The sequence below is a fragment of the Cervus canadensis genome, chromosome 10, assembly GCF_019320065.1.
Source record: "Cervus canadensis isolate Bull #8, Minnesota chromosome 10, ASM1932006v1, whole genome shotgun sequence".
Classification (NCBI taxonomy): Eukaryota; Metazoa; Chordata; class Mammalia; order Artiodactyla; family Cervidae; genus Cervus; species Cervus canadensis.
The window spans coordinates 33,547,724-33,560,636 of NC_057395.1; the positions used below are offsets into that span (position 1 = coordinate 33,547,724).

A 12,913-nucleotide genomic window follows, 5' to 3' on the forward strand; every position below is an offset into this window, starting at 1 on the left:
ATATGGATATGCATAGCTGATACACAGGTCATATGGTCAAAGCTACGGTTTTTCCAGTAGTCATGTACAGATGTGAGCATTGGACCATAAAGAAGGCTGAGCACCAAAGAATGGATGCTTTAAAAGTGTGGTGCTGGAGAAAACTTTTGAAGGTCCCCTGGACAGCAAGGAGATCAAACCAGTCAATCCTAAAGGAAATCAATGCTGAATATTCATTGGATGGACTGTTGCTGAAGGTGAAGCTCCAGTACTTTGGTTACCTGATGCGAGGAGCTGACTCATGGGAAAAGACCCTGATGCTTAGAGAGATTGGAGGCAAAAGGAGAAGGGGTCGCTAGAGCATGAGGTGGTTAGACAGCATCACTGACTCAATGGACATGAATTTGAGCAAACTCCAGGAGATAGTGGACAGAGGAGCCTGGCTGTGCTACAGTCCATGGGGTGACAAAAGAGTCAGACACAACTTAGTGACTGAACAACAACAATAGCTGATTCACTTTGCTGTAAGGTAGAAACTATCACAACATTTAAAGTGACTATACGCCAATAAAAATTAAAAGAAAAAGCTTGCCCCTTTCCTGCCTCCACTGCTAGTAATATCACCATGGGCAGATTTTTGGCTTGCTTCTTAGTTGCCTAGTCTTTAACATGGACCACCTAATAAATCCTGCAGTATGCTAGAAGAGCATTCAGTTAAATTAAAGAATTCAAGGTTCCTGTCATCCCAAAGACACAAAAACTGAAGCACTAACATTATTGAGTATTATTATTACCTTTGATACCACACCCTTTAGATTTTGCTGTGGTTTTCACCCTGTCACATTAGACACCTTCTCACTGCTGACATTCCGTCCAGGCGATCCAGCTAGAAGCCAGTCTCTTGGCACGACCTCCTGCCACCCAGCTCTCCTAAAGCCTCCACTGGCCACTAAGCTCCTCTCCACATGGCTGGCTGGTCTGTCAGTTCAAATTGCCCAATTCAACTGACATCACCACAGCTTGCAAATTCCAAAATCACTGTTGAGTACTTTAGATTTGGTCATGTTTATGCCTGGCCTACAAACTGGTCCACTGTGTCCTTATTTATAGACAACTTGCAGCATGCAGTGTTTGAAGAGGCTTCAGAGTTCAGCATTCAAAAATACTCTGGAGATAGATTTTCACAGCAATCAAAAAATAAATATGAAAACCGAGAAAGTGATGTCTGTGCACTGTTTACTTCCAAAAGGTACTAAGAACACAGGGGTGCAGACAGAGCAGGGTTAGTTTTCATGCTCAAGGATATTAGTTCAGAAAGATAGATTCCTTTCATGATGACCATCCTCCCTTGGTTGAGGCACTATCCTGGGCAGTATATAATTTATCTCAGAATGAAATAAATTTTTCCCAAAGTCTCATGCATTCTATATGAATTGAGTAGAAGTGTTTCAGTAACCTTCACTTTTCTACACTCTACAATCCACCCCAGGCTATAGCAAGTTCTAATGAGAAGGACATTCTGGATCCTGTATATCTGTGTGTGTGTGTGTGTGTGTGTGTGTGTGTGTGCACGTGTGTGCTGTAATGGCAAGTACTATGGATTGAGTGTTTGTGGCCCCTACAATTTATATATTGTAGTCCTAATTTCCAGTGTGTGGATATTTGGAGGTGGGGCCTTAGGAAGGTGATTAGGTTTAGTTGAGGTCACAAGGCTGGGGCCCCTAAGGTGGGATTAGTGTCCTTTACAAGAAAGGAAGAGACCACAGCTTGCACTCCTTCTGCCAAGAGAGGACAAAACAAGAAGGTAGCAGTCTGCAAACCAGCAAGCAAGACTCTCATCACACACCAGACTGGCTGGCACCTTGATCTGGGACTTCCTGCTTCCAGAGCTGGGGGCAATAAATGTTTGCTGCTTAAGTCACCCTGTCTACTCAAGACAGCAAGTGAACATATCACAACCCTGAGACTACAGATAGGGGACAGGTTAGAAAGGAGAAGGGATGCCCCTGAGATGATGAGGAGGGCCAGCAGCCACCCCAGAGGAAGCCACCACAGGCCTGAGGAATTTGCTGTGGTCACCAACAGGGCACCCTGCCACACCGCACCAGGGCCTTGCCCTCATTTTCCGTAGTAAGTCAGACAGCAAGCATCCTCTGACAGCACCAGTGCATTGCCCTGGGATCAGCATTTTAGGTGGGAGTAAGAGTCACCCTCCCTTCCCCCAGAGGGAGATGGCTTTTTTCTCATCCTAAGGGTTCCATGCAAACTCACAATGGTGACATTTGTTGAGCAGTGGCTTGAATAAAGGGCTCTCAGAAAGCAAGAGAGTAACACAGAGCCTGAATGGGTCTGCCAGGGCGCCACGCCCCAGGAATGCTCAGGAAGCACCCGCAGCCTCCCAGGGAAGGAGCGAATTAAGGATGTCCTCAAAAGGGGAGCAGTACTGCCAGGGCTCCATTTGCCAAAACTGAAATGTGGTAAACAAAACATTGCCTAAAAGAGGCTTGTACAGAAATAAACCCTTCATTTGGTTCTAAACTATTTTTCTTAAATGCCAGGTAAACTTCAGTACTCCCCTTTCAAAACAAACAAAAAAGAATCAGAGAAAAGGATTTACCTCTTCCTACCCTACCCACCCCCCCATTCACTACAGAATCAAGATGCTTTTAACAGTGGTTTGGGGGTTAATCCTTTCAATACTCCTTTGGTCTTGTAAATATAAACAAACAAACAAAAAACTTCTGAATTTTAAATTGCTATAGGTATCACTAAAAGACTGTCTTGGATTTTCTTTGTCTCTCTTTGGGGGTAACCATTCTGTTCTTCGGGTTGCTAACATTGCATCAAAAACCTAGTTGAGGGTTATCTAGAAAGGTGTTGGTGTTAAGAGTCTGAACATTCCCTTGGCACCCTACACCAAAACATTTTGCCCCGTAGTCAATTTTGTTTCTCTCACTTTAAGTCCAACTGCAGGAATTCTTTTGGAAAATCGGACCAGTGACTTTTCCCCGACAAGACACCAGAATCCTGCAGGGTGTATCATCACCAAACAAAAAATGAACACATAAATCCAGTTCCTGCAAACATTTCATCATCTGAGGCTAACTAACTAACTGCCTTTCTAACTAATCATCTAATCAACTAACTGCCTTTCATTCATCAAATTAAACATTTAAAGTATCACCTAATTCATTCTAGAATTGATGCAAGTTTATACCTTGAATGACTTCCGCAACAGCAGAAAAACCAGAAATCAATTTGATTGTGCAGCTGCGGACACTGAGCTTCCTCTTTCACCCCAAATTTCCAGACCGTGTTACAAGCCGGGTGTGGTTTTATGGCGGGGGGTGGGGGGGTTGGGGGGGTTGGGTGACTGCCGAGAGGGACCAGAGAGAAGGGTGCAGGGGAACTTGGCAAGAAGAACCTCCCCGGAGGGCATTTGTGATGCCCAGGACCCGCGTTCGGCGCTTACAGAACGTGTGCATAAGTTTCTTACTACAGAGAAGCCTGCATATCGGAGCAAAACCTGGCTTTGGCGAGTTCTTAAGAACTCAGGGGCGCGCTAGTCTTCACGCAGGCGAACTGCTCACCAGAAAGCTGAGGCCCAGCTCGAAGTTGGGTAAAACTTCGAACAAACGGTGCGCGCGGGCCCGGGGAGCCTGGAGTCAGTCTCGTCTAACGGTTTCCCTGTACCGCTAGCAGCCTTCGGCGGGACAGCCGGGTGCAGTGACTCAGAGCCAGTGACTCAGCGACCCCACCCTTCTCCCCCGGGCTTTCCTCGGCCGCCGCCTCGAAGCGCGCACTGTCCAAAGGGGCCCCAGCCCGTTAGGCCCCTAAACAGGAATTCCCAAGACAAGAGGACTAAGAGAGAAGGGGTCCGCATCGGATCCCCTTTCGAAGCAGGCTGTGCACACACTCCTGCGCGGGGCCCAAGCTCGGCGTCCAGAGCTGTGCGCGCCCCCACCTCGCGCTCCAATCTCAGGCCCTCTTTGTTTCTTTCTCCACGCCTCCAGATCTGCGGGATCCTGCACTCCCCCTCCTCCAGCTCCTTGGCCCGCGGGGCTCCGCACCCACCCTCTCCCAGTAAAGCGCAGCCCAGTTGCAGCGCGCCCCTCCCACCCGCGCGCCTCCTCCTCCATCTCTTTGGCGCGGAGCCCGGGACCCCTCTGGTCTAGTCCTGGCGGGTTCCCCCACCACCACTGCGCGACCCCTCCTTTATCAGCACCCAGAGGTGAGCAGAGCTCGGGCCACCATCAGGAAAGCCCCTGAAAGTCCCAGCCCAGCTAAGAAGTAACGGGACTGTGCTCAGTCCCGGTTGGGGAAAATGGGGGAGGAGGACGGCTCCGGGGCGCCCCCGCCCCAACCCCCCGCCCAGCCTTCCCCATTGGCTGGCGCACTCAGTCGCCGGGATGGCAGTGGGAGGGAACCCGCTCACCTAACGCGGTTATAAAAACTGCGCCCCGCGCGGGGTCCGGTCCTCTGCCACTCTCGCTCCGGGGTCCCCGCGCCAGAGACGCAGCAGCGCTCCCTCTGCCCACACCCACCGCGCCCTCGCGCTCGCCTCTCCTCCCGGAGCCAGTCCGTGCTACCGCAGTCGCCCAGTCCACCGCCACCCTCTGCAGCCATGTCCACCAGGTCCGTGTCCTCGTCCTCCTACCGCAGGATGTTCGGCGGCCCCGGCACCGCGAGCCGGCCGAGCTCCACCCGGAGCTACGTGACCACGTCCACCCGCACCTACAGCCTGGGCAGCGCGCTGCGCCCCTCCACCAGCCGCACCCTCTACACCTCGTCCCCCGGTGGCGTGTACGCCACGCGCTCCTCGGCCGTGCGCCTGCGGAGCGGCGTGCCCGGCGTGCGGCTGCTGCAGGACTCGGTGGACTTCTCGTTGGCCGACGCCATCAACACCGAGTTCAAGAACACCCGCACCAACGAGAAGGTGGAGCTGCAGGAGCTCAATGACCGCTTCGCCAACTACATCGACAAGGTGCGCTTCCTGGAGCAGCAGAACAAGATCCTGCTGGCCGAGCTCGAGCAGCTCAAGGGCCAGGGCAAGTCGCGCCTGGGGGACCTCTACGAGGAGGAGATGCGAGAGCTGCGCCGGCAGGTGGACCAGCTCACCAACGACAAGGCCCGCGTCGAGGTGGAGCGCGACAACCTGACCGAAGACATCATGAGGCTTCGGGAGAAGTAAGGCGGCGCCCACGCGGGGCTGAGGGAGGGATGAAGTGGATACCGAAGCTGCCACGCCCTTAGGGATGCGGCCCGGGCGGCGGCTGCCTGGGGGACAGCGGGGGAGCAGGGTTGTGGCTTAAGCGGCGCGGCCCCACCCTGAACCAGGATCTTGCAAGTTAGCATTTCCCCTCTACCCCCACTCATTGCCCAAGAACGCACGTTTCAAGTTGCAGACTTTTTAAAACTACCACTGTGTTCTCTAAGGCCCTAGAAAAGGATGAACGCGGTTTCCCCAAACTTTGAGAAAGTTTCCTAGCCCCCTCTGGCGGGCTGCCAGCCAACGGGCCGTGGAGGGAGCGAGACAAAGGGATCGTAGAGTCTCCTCCGCGGTGGGGTGGTGGCGGGCGTCTCGCAGGTCGGGGTGGGCCACAGTGATTGCTTTTCCACGCAGAAGCCAAGGTCCCGCTAAAACTTGCCTAGGACAGCAGGTCTAAGAGCCGCGGTCGTTGGTTGAGCGCGGAGGTGGCGCAGCAACTCTCGGTCTGCGCCACGACTGGGTGTTTGGGTGTGGTCGCCCCGCCCCTGGCGGTTTCCTGGTTCCCCTGTGGTTAATCTGAAACTGTTTCAGGTTGCAGGAGGAGATGCTTCAGAGGGAGGAAGCCGAGAGCACTCTGCAGTCTTTCAGACAGGTTGGTAGATTCCGTTACCACTCGAAGCCACCGGACGCCACCCGCCCACAGAACCCACGGGCAATTCTAAAAGTTCCTTAACCCAAGTCTAAATCATACAAAACTTCACGTCTGCGCGCCAAGCCCCCTAGTGGCAGAGAGAACGCAGTTCTGGATAAAAGCCCTTGAGTGGTTAAACCGTTCCGTAGGACATGGTCTTTAACATTTTAAAATTTGTTTCAAGATTCTTTTCCCAAGAAATCTTTTTTTTTTCCGTTTCGTGTTTGCAACACGTTGATATTTTTATATTGAAGAGTTACAGTTTGATTTAGGTTGCGGTTTTGCCAAAGTTTACTATCTTTTACAAGGCCACAAAAAGCACAATTCTGCCCTGTAGTTTTAGATGTGAAATGGATTGGAGGATAGGAAACTTAGTGTAACTGAACTTCAGCCAGAAATTTTCTTTTCTTCCCGGCAAGTTCTATTGTGGCCCCACGGTTAGACAGAAGTATCGCTATGCACAACTAATTTGTGATCTAATAAGGATGAAAAGGAGCCATCTGTCCCTTTGGCTGAAAGGTATTAATGGTTTCTACGGGCTTCACTATGGAATGTATATACAGACATTCTGGCAAGTGTGGTGGCTCTGGTCAGAAAGAATAGGAGTCTTTGTGTTCCTGGAGATGCTTTGCAACAGGCTACATTCTTATTGAATATGTAATGATGCAAGCACTGTTCTAATTGGACACAAGTATTTGCTAACATCCCGTTATCTAATATATGGCCCAGACTGGAAGTATGTGATGTGAAAAGTTCTTAAAGCTGCAGTCCTACCTCACATTTGGACAGGCCTTCCTTTTTTGAATCCTTGTATTCTTTAGCATTTTCTCTATAAAGAATAAACCTAAAAATGAAGGATAGGATTTTAAGAAAAATGGTTTTCTTGCTGTAAAGGTAGATGGCCTTTAAGGATTTTTAACTTAAAGTTGGATCCCAAAGAAGGCTAGTTGCCAGCAGTTTTATTCTCCTGAACACTCACTGGGACTGGCTCTAAAAGCTCCCTCAGGCAAATAGTCTAGAATACATTTTGAAGCAGAAATGCATTTATCAAGTTAAACACGGAAATGTGTGGTTTATTTCAGTCATTGAGCATTTCTGATCATCATGTCTGCAATGTTTTCTTCCCCGGTAGTAACTTTATATAAAACAATATTAGTATAAATTGTTCCTCCTATTTAGGGATTAGATAAAACCACTCATATTCTCTTCAAAGAAGTATAATAACACATAGAACTTTTGAAAATTGAGACTAGTAAATTATCTTTTGCAGGGATTAACAAGCAAAAATGATTTTTTCCCCAAGATGGATTATTTTATTATCACCCCTTTCTCATATACTTTTCCATGAAAGTGATAGAAACAGGTCAACATTTTAAGACTAACCTGGACTCCAAATATAAGTGCTTACAAGATATGTGAAGTGAAAGTCGCTTGTGACCCCATGGACTATACAGTTCATGGAGTTCCCGCCAGAATACCGGAGTGGGTAGCTTTCCCTTCTCCAGGGGATCTTCCCAAAGCAAGGATCAAACCCAGGTCTCCCGAGTTGCAGGCAGACTCTACCAGCTGAGACACAAGGAAAGCCAGCTTACAAGATAAGAGGTATAAAAATCCTAAAGACATTCCCTGAGGGGAAATAAAATCTTTCCACCAGTTTACACATGGTGGAAACATAGGAGGAGACCAGAGCAGTAAAAATTTTACATATAGTATGTGCATGTTGATTAGTCATTCTGAAACCGGCTAAGGAACTGAATTGACACAGTACTAAGTGAAAAAGATGTGGACACACCCTTGTGGAATGAGATAGGTGACACTCAGGAGAAAAATCTACCAGAGAAAGCAAAGCAAATACAGTTCAGGGTTACACTTCTTTTTCTTTATTTGGCTGAACCACATTTTTGCCAGTGTACGTCGTGAATTGGAATAAAGATCTAGGCTTGTAACTTGAATGTCAGATGACTTGCTCAGGATACCGAGAAAAAAATTCAGAAGATTTTAAGAGACAAAAAGAGAGCTTAGGTATTACGTGCTGAAATTTCAGGAGCACAAATTTCTGTTCTGCATGTTCTCATGTATACATGGAGGTGTGAAATTGATCAGCTCCTGTTATTCTATCAGTATCATTCCATAATGTTACCCCTGCCTCAAAAAAATTTAAAATCCTGTGACACTGATTTTCTAGATTTAAAAAAGTAATGAAAACTTCACTGATACTGTGGATTCAATAATGATTGATTGCAGCCTGCCATGCTGGCATACACTTATTTTAAAATATTTATTGATCACCTTGAGTACAACTCAATGGATCACAATTCAAATTTGTTAATGAAGAGAAGAAAACATAGTATATTGGAGCCCTGGGTGATTTACAAACTTATTTAAAGGTTATAAAATCTGTCAATGCCCTTTTCATAGTAAAGGGGCTAAGTTTGTCTGGTTCATTTAAAATGAATAAATGGGATAAGCCACAGACTTTATAGCATCTTCCTCCATGTCCTGTTTTTTCTTTCTTTTTTTTTTTCTTCTCTTTTCAAAACAGGATGTTGACAATGCCTCTTTGGCACGTCTTGACCTGGAGCGTAAAGTGGAATCCTTGCAAGAAGAGATTGCCTTTTTGAAGAAACTGCATGATGAGGTAAGAAGAGTCATTGTTTGTGAATGATTGTGGGAGAAGCTGCTCCCGTACTTGGCATGGCTGACCTTCTGTCTTTCTTTCCTCAGGAAATCCAGGAGCTTCAGGCCCAGATTCAAGAACAGCACGTGCAAATCGATATGGATGTTTCCAAGCCTGACCTCACGGCTGCCCTGCGTGATGTCCGTCAGCAGTATGAGAGCGTGGCCGCCAAGAACCTTCAGGAGGCTGAGGAATGGTACAAGTCCAAGGTACAAACAAGCTAGTGTGGCCAGAACAGATGGAAACCATGCTGTTTGCTGTACCTGTCTGTGGTTCCTCAGTACCTTTTAGAGCCCTAGCTTAGCTGGCTTTTCTTCATGTTCAAGTTTTATTTCTTGCTGCATTCCCCATCCTTTCCCACTGCCATCTGTCACCCTGCTTCCAGGTAACCCCCAAACCATGCTCTTGACCTCCACCCTCTGCAAATGAGGGCAGCAGAGTGAATTTCTGCTTGAAAATCTCAACATCCACCTTCCACCTCATTTTCTCTGGTTATCAAAACAGAAGTTTAAACATATCCTGGAAGATGTTGAGTTTGGAACTTTGAGTGTAAAATTTGGTTGGCATCATGCCTTATTTACTTTGTTTGTTTGTTCACCATCTTTAAGCTTTCTCACTTATCCGGGCCACGTGGCATCTTGGAGGATCTGTGGATGAGGCCTGTGGCTGACCCAGGTTTCTGCTTCCTCCCTGACAGTTTGCCGACCTCTCTGAAGCTGCTAACCGCAACAATGACGCCCTGCGCCAGGCCAAGCAGGAGTCGAATGAGTACCGTCGGCAGGTGCAGTCTCTTACCTGCGAGGTGGATGCGCTCAAAGGGACTGTGAGTATCATACTTCATGAAGAGAAGGCAGGTGACCAGCTTGTAGACATTCAGGTGGCCAATCTGAGGGCGCTATTGAAGAAAACTTTGTTCAAAGGGAGAAAAACTGGCATTTTAATCCAAAGAAAATGATTCCGTTCAGATTGATTCAAAAAGAACTTGGAGATCCCAAGGTTTTAATTTACCTATATTATTGTTTCCACTAGGAAGGAACCTGGTACATTATTTTCCACCAAAAGTTGGAGTTTTTCCCATTTGCTACAAGGGGACATGATTGCAGATAGTTTGGAAATGGTTGGGGTTGTTGTTGTTTAGTCACTCAGTTGTTTCAACTCTTGGTGACCCCGTTTGGGCTTTCCCAGGCAAGAACACTGGAGTGGGTTGCCATTTCCTTCTCCAAAGGATCTTCCCAACCCAGGGATCTAACCTGAGTCTCCTGCATTGGCAGGCAGATTCTTTACCGCCGAGGTTGGGAGAATAGCTGTTTTTGTTTGTTTCTGGGAAATAACACCAGCCACCTTTCTCATCTTTCCTGCAGAACGAGTCTCTGGAACGCCAGATGCGTGAAATGGAAGAGAACTTCTCTGTGGAAGCTGCTAACTACCAAGACACTATTGGCCGCCTGCAGGATGAGATTCAGAACATGAAGGAAGAGATGGCCCGTCATCTGCGTGAATACCAAGACCTGCTGAATGTCAAGATGGCGCTCGACATCGAGATCGCCACCTACAGGAAGCTGCTGGAAGGAGAGGAGAGCAGGTAGGGAACAGGGCTCCTGGGAGTGAATTCCTAGCTGCCCTGGGCTGGGTATTGTGCCCCTCGTTTTCCACGCACCATTCATTTCATCTTCAGACCCTTTCTTCAGGGTAGCTCCTGACCACTTTTTACATATGAGAAATCTTCAGTTCAGAGAGACTGAGTTCCTTGTCCTAGTTAGTTCATTACCCGAACTGGGATCTGAACCTGCAGTTGATTCTGTGAAAACCAGTAGTCATGCTATAGTACTTCCAGTCCCTTGTAGGAAATGCTTGGAGTAAAATATTTAAATGTACTAATGAGACCAATCATGGGTTAATGCTTCTAATGCAAATCTGTCACCAGTGAATTATAAGCATGAGTTTTCTTAATTGATGAAAATAAGAACTGTATAAATTTCTCATTGTTTATGAAAAATGTGACTGTTTTTCTTTTTGTAGGATTTCTCTGCCTCTTCCAAACTTTTCTTCCCTGAACCTGAGGGGTAAGCATTTGATTATCCTTTATGAAAATTTTTATTCATTTATTTATTCATTTGACTGATCTCTGTGGCATGTAGGATCTTAGTTCCCCGACCAGGGATTGAACTTGGGCCCCCTGCAGTGGAAGCATTCCTAAATATTGGACTGCCAGGGAATTCCCTATGAAACATTTTAGCAGCATTTAGCCATTCTGCTTATAAAACACTCATTTTTAAAACTGAAAAATGCCATAAAGAGAAAATTCTCTAGGACAGCCGTAATTTTCAAACAAATACTGTTTTATATTCTGTACTTCCAGTTAAATTGAAACTCCATTTTTCTTCCTCCTGATGGAGTAAACACTAAAACAGTCCATCCCATCCTGATGTCTCAGTAACATTAGCCCCTGGGCTTGAAAACAGGTGATAATCTTTTAGAATTATTTTGGGAATAGTGCCTTAAACAACCATGAACAAAAAACCATAATTTTTGGACAAAATTATTTCTTTTTAAAAATTTCATTTTTACTCATTTTGCACCTATTTTCTTTATTCAGAAACCAATTTGGATTCACTCCCTCTGGTTGACACCCATTCAAAAAGGACACTTCTGATTAAGACGGTGGAAACCAGAGATGGACAGGTTGGTATCTTTAAATCAAAAAGAAATAATCTCATGCCAGCATTGATAAGCCTTTAAATCCATAAATCTGTGTCAGATACAGGTAGCTAATTTGGGAGGTTTGTTTCAATCATGCCTCCTAAAAGGAGAATAGTTCTTCTTCCAGCCAGTACCCACATCCAACTAATTATTTGGCTCCTAGATGCGAAGGTGAGATAATAGTCTGCCTTTGTCCAAAATTAGTGATTTACTTTGGTGCTTAATTTGAAACAGGAGTACCGTTTCCTTAAGTTACTTCCTAAACTAGATTCATGAGACTATGTCATGGATTCATATCGACTATGTCAATATTAGGAGTGTTTTGATCCTGCACATAGGGCCTTCCCTGGACACTCCTAGACCCTGTCATGGTGTGATACAAAGGCATGGCATATGACTAAGCAGTTTCTCACTACCTCCCTGTGCCAGGAAAGACAAGGTCAAAATGTATTGTGATCTTCAAGTAATCTTCCCCTGCACATCAGATGTACTTGTTATACATTTTAGTATGCTTTAATTGTAAATTTTGCTGCTGACGATTATTATAGCATTCTTCTTCACACACACAGTATTTTTAAGTCATAGCATCCTATTGGATACATATTTTGCCTATAGGTGAAAAGCATCTTACATATGTCTCTATCCCCACTCTCTGTGAGCCTTTTCATACAGAACCAATATAATCTTCCAATTTTCACAATAAATTATATCCGTATCCTAGGATTTTTTCTTTGACAGGCTTTATGGGATCATTTCTTCATTAGTATGTAGTATTGTATTTGATTTGAGTTCTATTTTTCTTAACAGGTTATCAACGAAACTTCCCAGCATCACGATGATCTGGAATAAAAACTGCACATACTCCGTGCAGCAAAATACTACCAGCAAGAAGGAAAAAAAAAATTCATATCTTAAAGAAACAGCTTTCAAGTGCCTTTCTGCAGTTTTTTCAGGAGCGCAAGATAGATTTGGAATAGGAATAAGCCCTAGTTCTTGAACCAACACCCGTAAAAGATTTAGAGAAAAGTTTACAACATAATCTAGTTTACCGAAGAAGCCTTGTGCTAGAATACTTTTTAAAAAGTATTTTTGAATACCATTAAAACTGCTTTTTTCCATCAAGTATCTGACCAACTTGTTTCTGCTTCAATAAATCTTTGGAAAACTCTGTTGGTATCTTACTTATTTGATAATATCTAAATAATTCACTAAATTTCATGAGAATACTTATGTTTTGGTTAAGTATTTTTTGGTCTTATTGGTCAAACTGCCACAAAATCAAGGTTAGGTTAATTTGAGAAATTCAACTTTATGCTTGAAACTGAGTTTTTAATTTGGTCATTTTAGGTAGACCTTGCTTCTTTGCAATTCAGTTGCTTTTTAAACTTACAAATAGATGTTGTAAAAATAACTCGCAATGACACTAGGTCTTTTCAGAAAATGAGTTCAGCTAGGTGCATATCCATGTGTGATTCCAGTTCTAACAAACAGACATCCTAAAACGAAAAGCCTGACTAAAATGAAAAGTGCGTTTTGGTGTGTGCAGCGTGAGTGGCACAAACTCTCCCATGGGGTTAAAGTGTAGGCAACAGCCAGGCTGGAAGGGCTGCATCGCCCACTAGCAACGTAGAAACGGAACAAATTCATTTAGTTTCAA

General features: G+C 45.5%; 2 protein-coding genes across 2 annotated transcripts in view; one reads left to right on the forward strand and one right to left on the reverse strand.

Moving 5' to 3' along the window:
- The window catches only part of TRDMT1 (tRNA aspartic acid methyltransferase 1), an 85,677-nt gene extending 82,386 nt beyond the window's left edge, over positions 1-3,291 (reverse strand). Inside the window, exon 1 of the mRNA XM_043478792.1 lies at positions 3,197-3,291. The gene's annotated coding sequence lies outside the window, so the exon portion shown is untranslated. The remainder of the gene's footprint in view (positions 1-3,196) is intronic.
- A 1,122-nt stretch (positions 3,292-4,413) lies between these two features.
- Positions 4,414-12,424, forward strand: VIM (vimentin). Its single transcript, XM_043478787.1, has 9 exons — positions 4,414-5,166; positions 5,780-5,840; positions 8,422-8,517; positions 8,604-8,765; positions 9,254-9,379; positions 9,918-10,138; positions 10,576-10,619; positions 11,153-11,238; positions 12,064-12,424. Exons 1-9 carry the CDS (start codon positions 4,604-4,606, stop codon positions 12,103-12,105), a joined length of 1,401 nt encoding a protein of 466 aa, XP_043334722.1. The 5' UTR covers positions 4,414-4,603; the 3' UTR covers positions 12,106-12,424.
- The last annotated feature ends 489 nt before the right edge of the window (positions 12,425-12,913 follow it).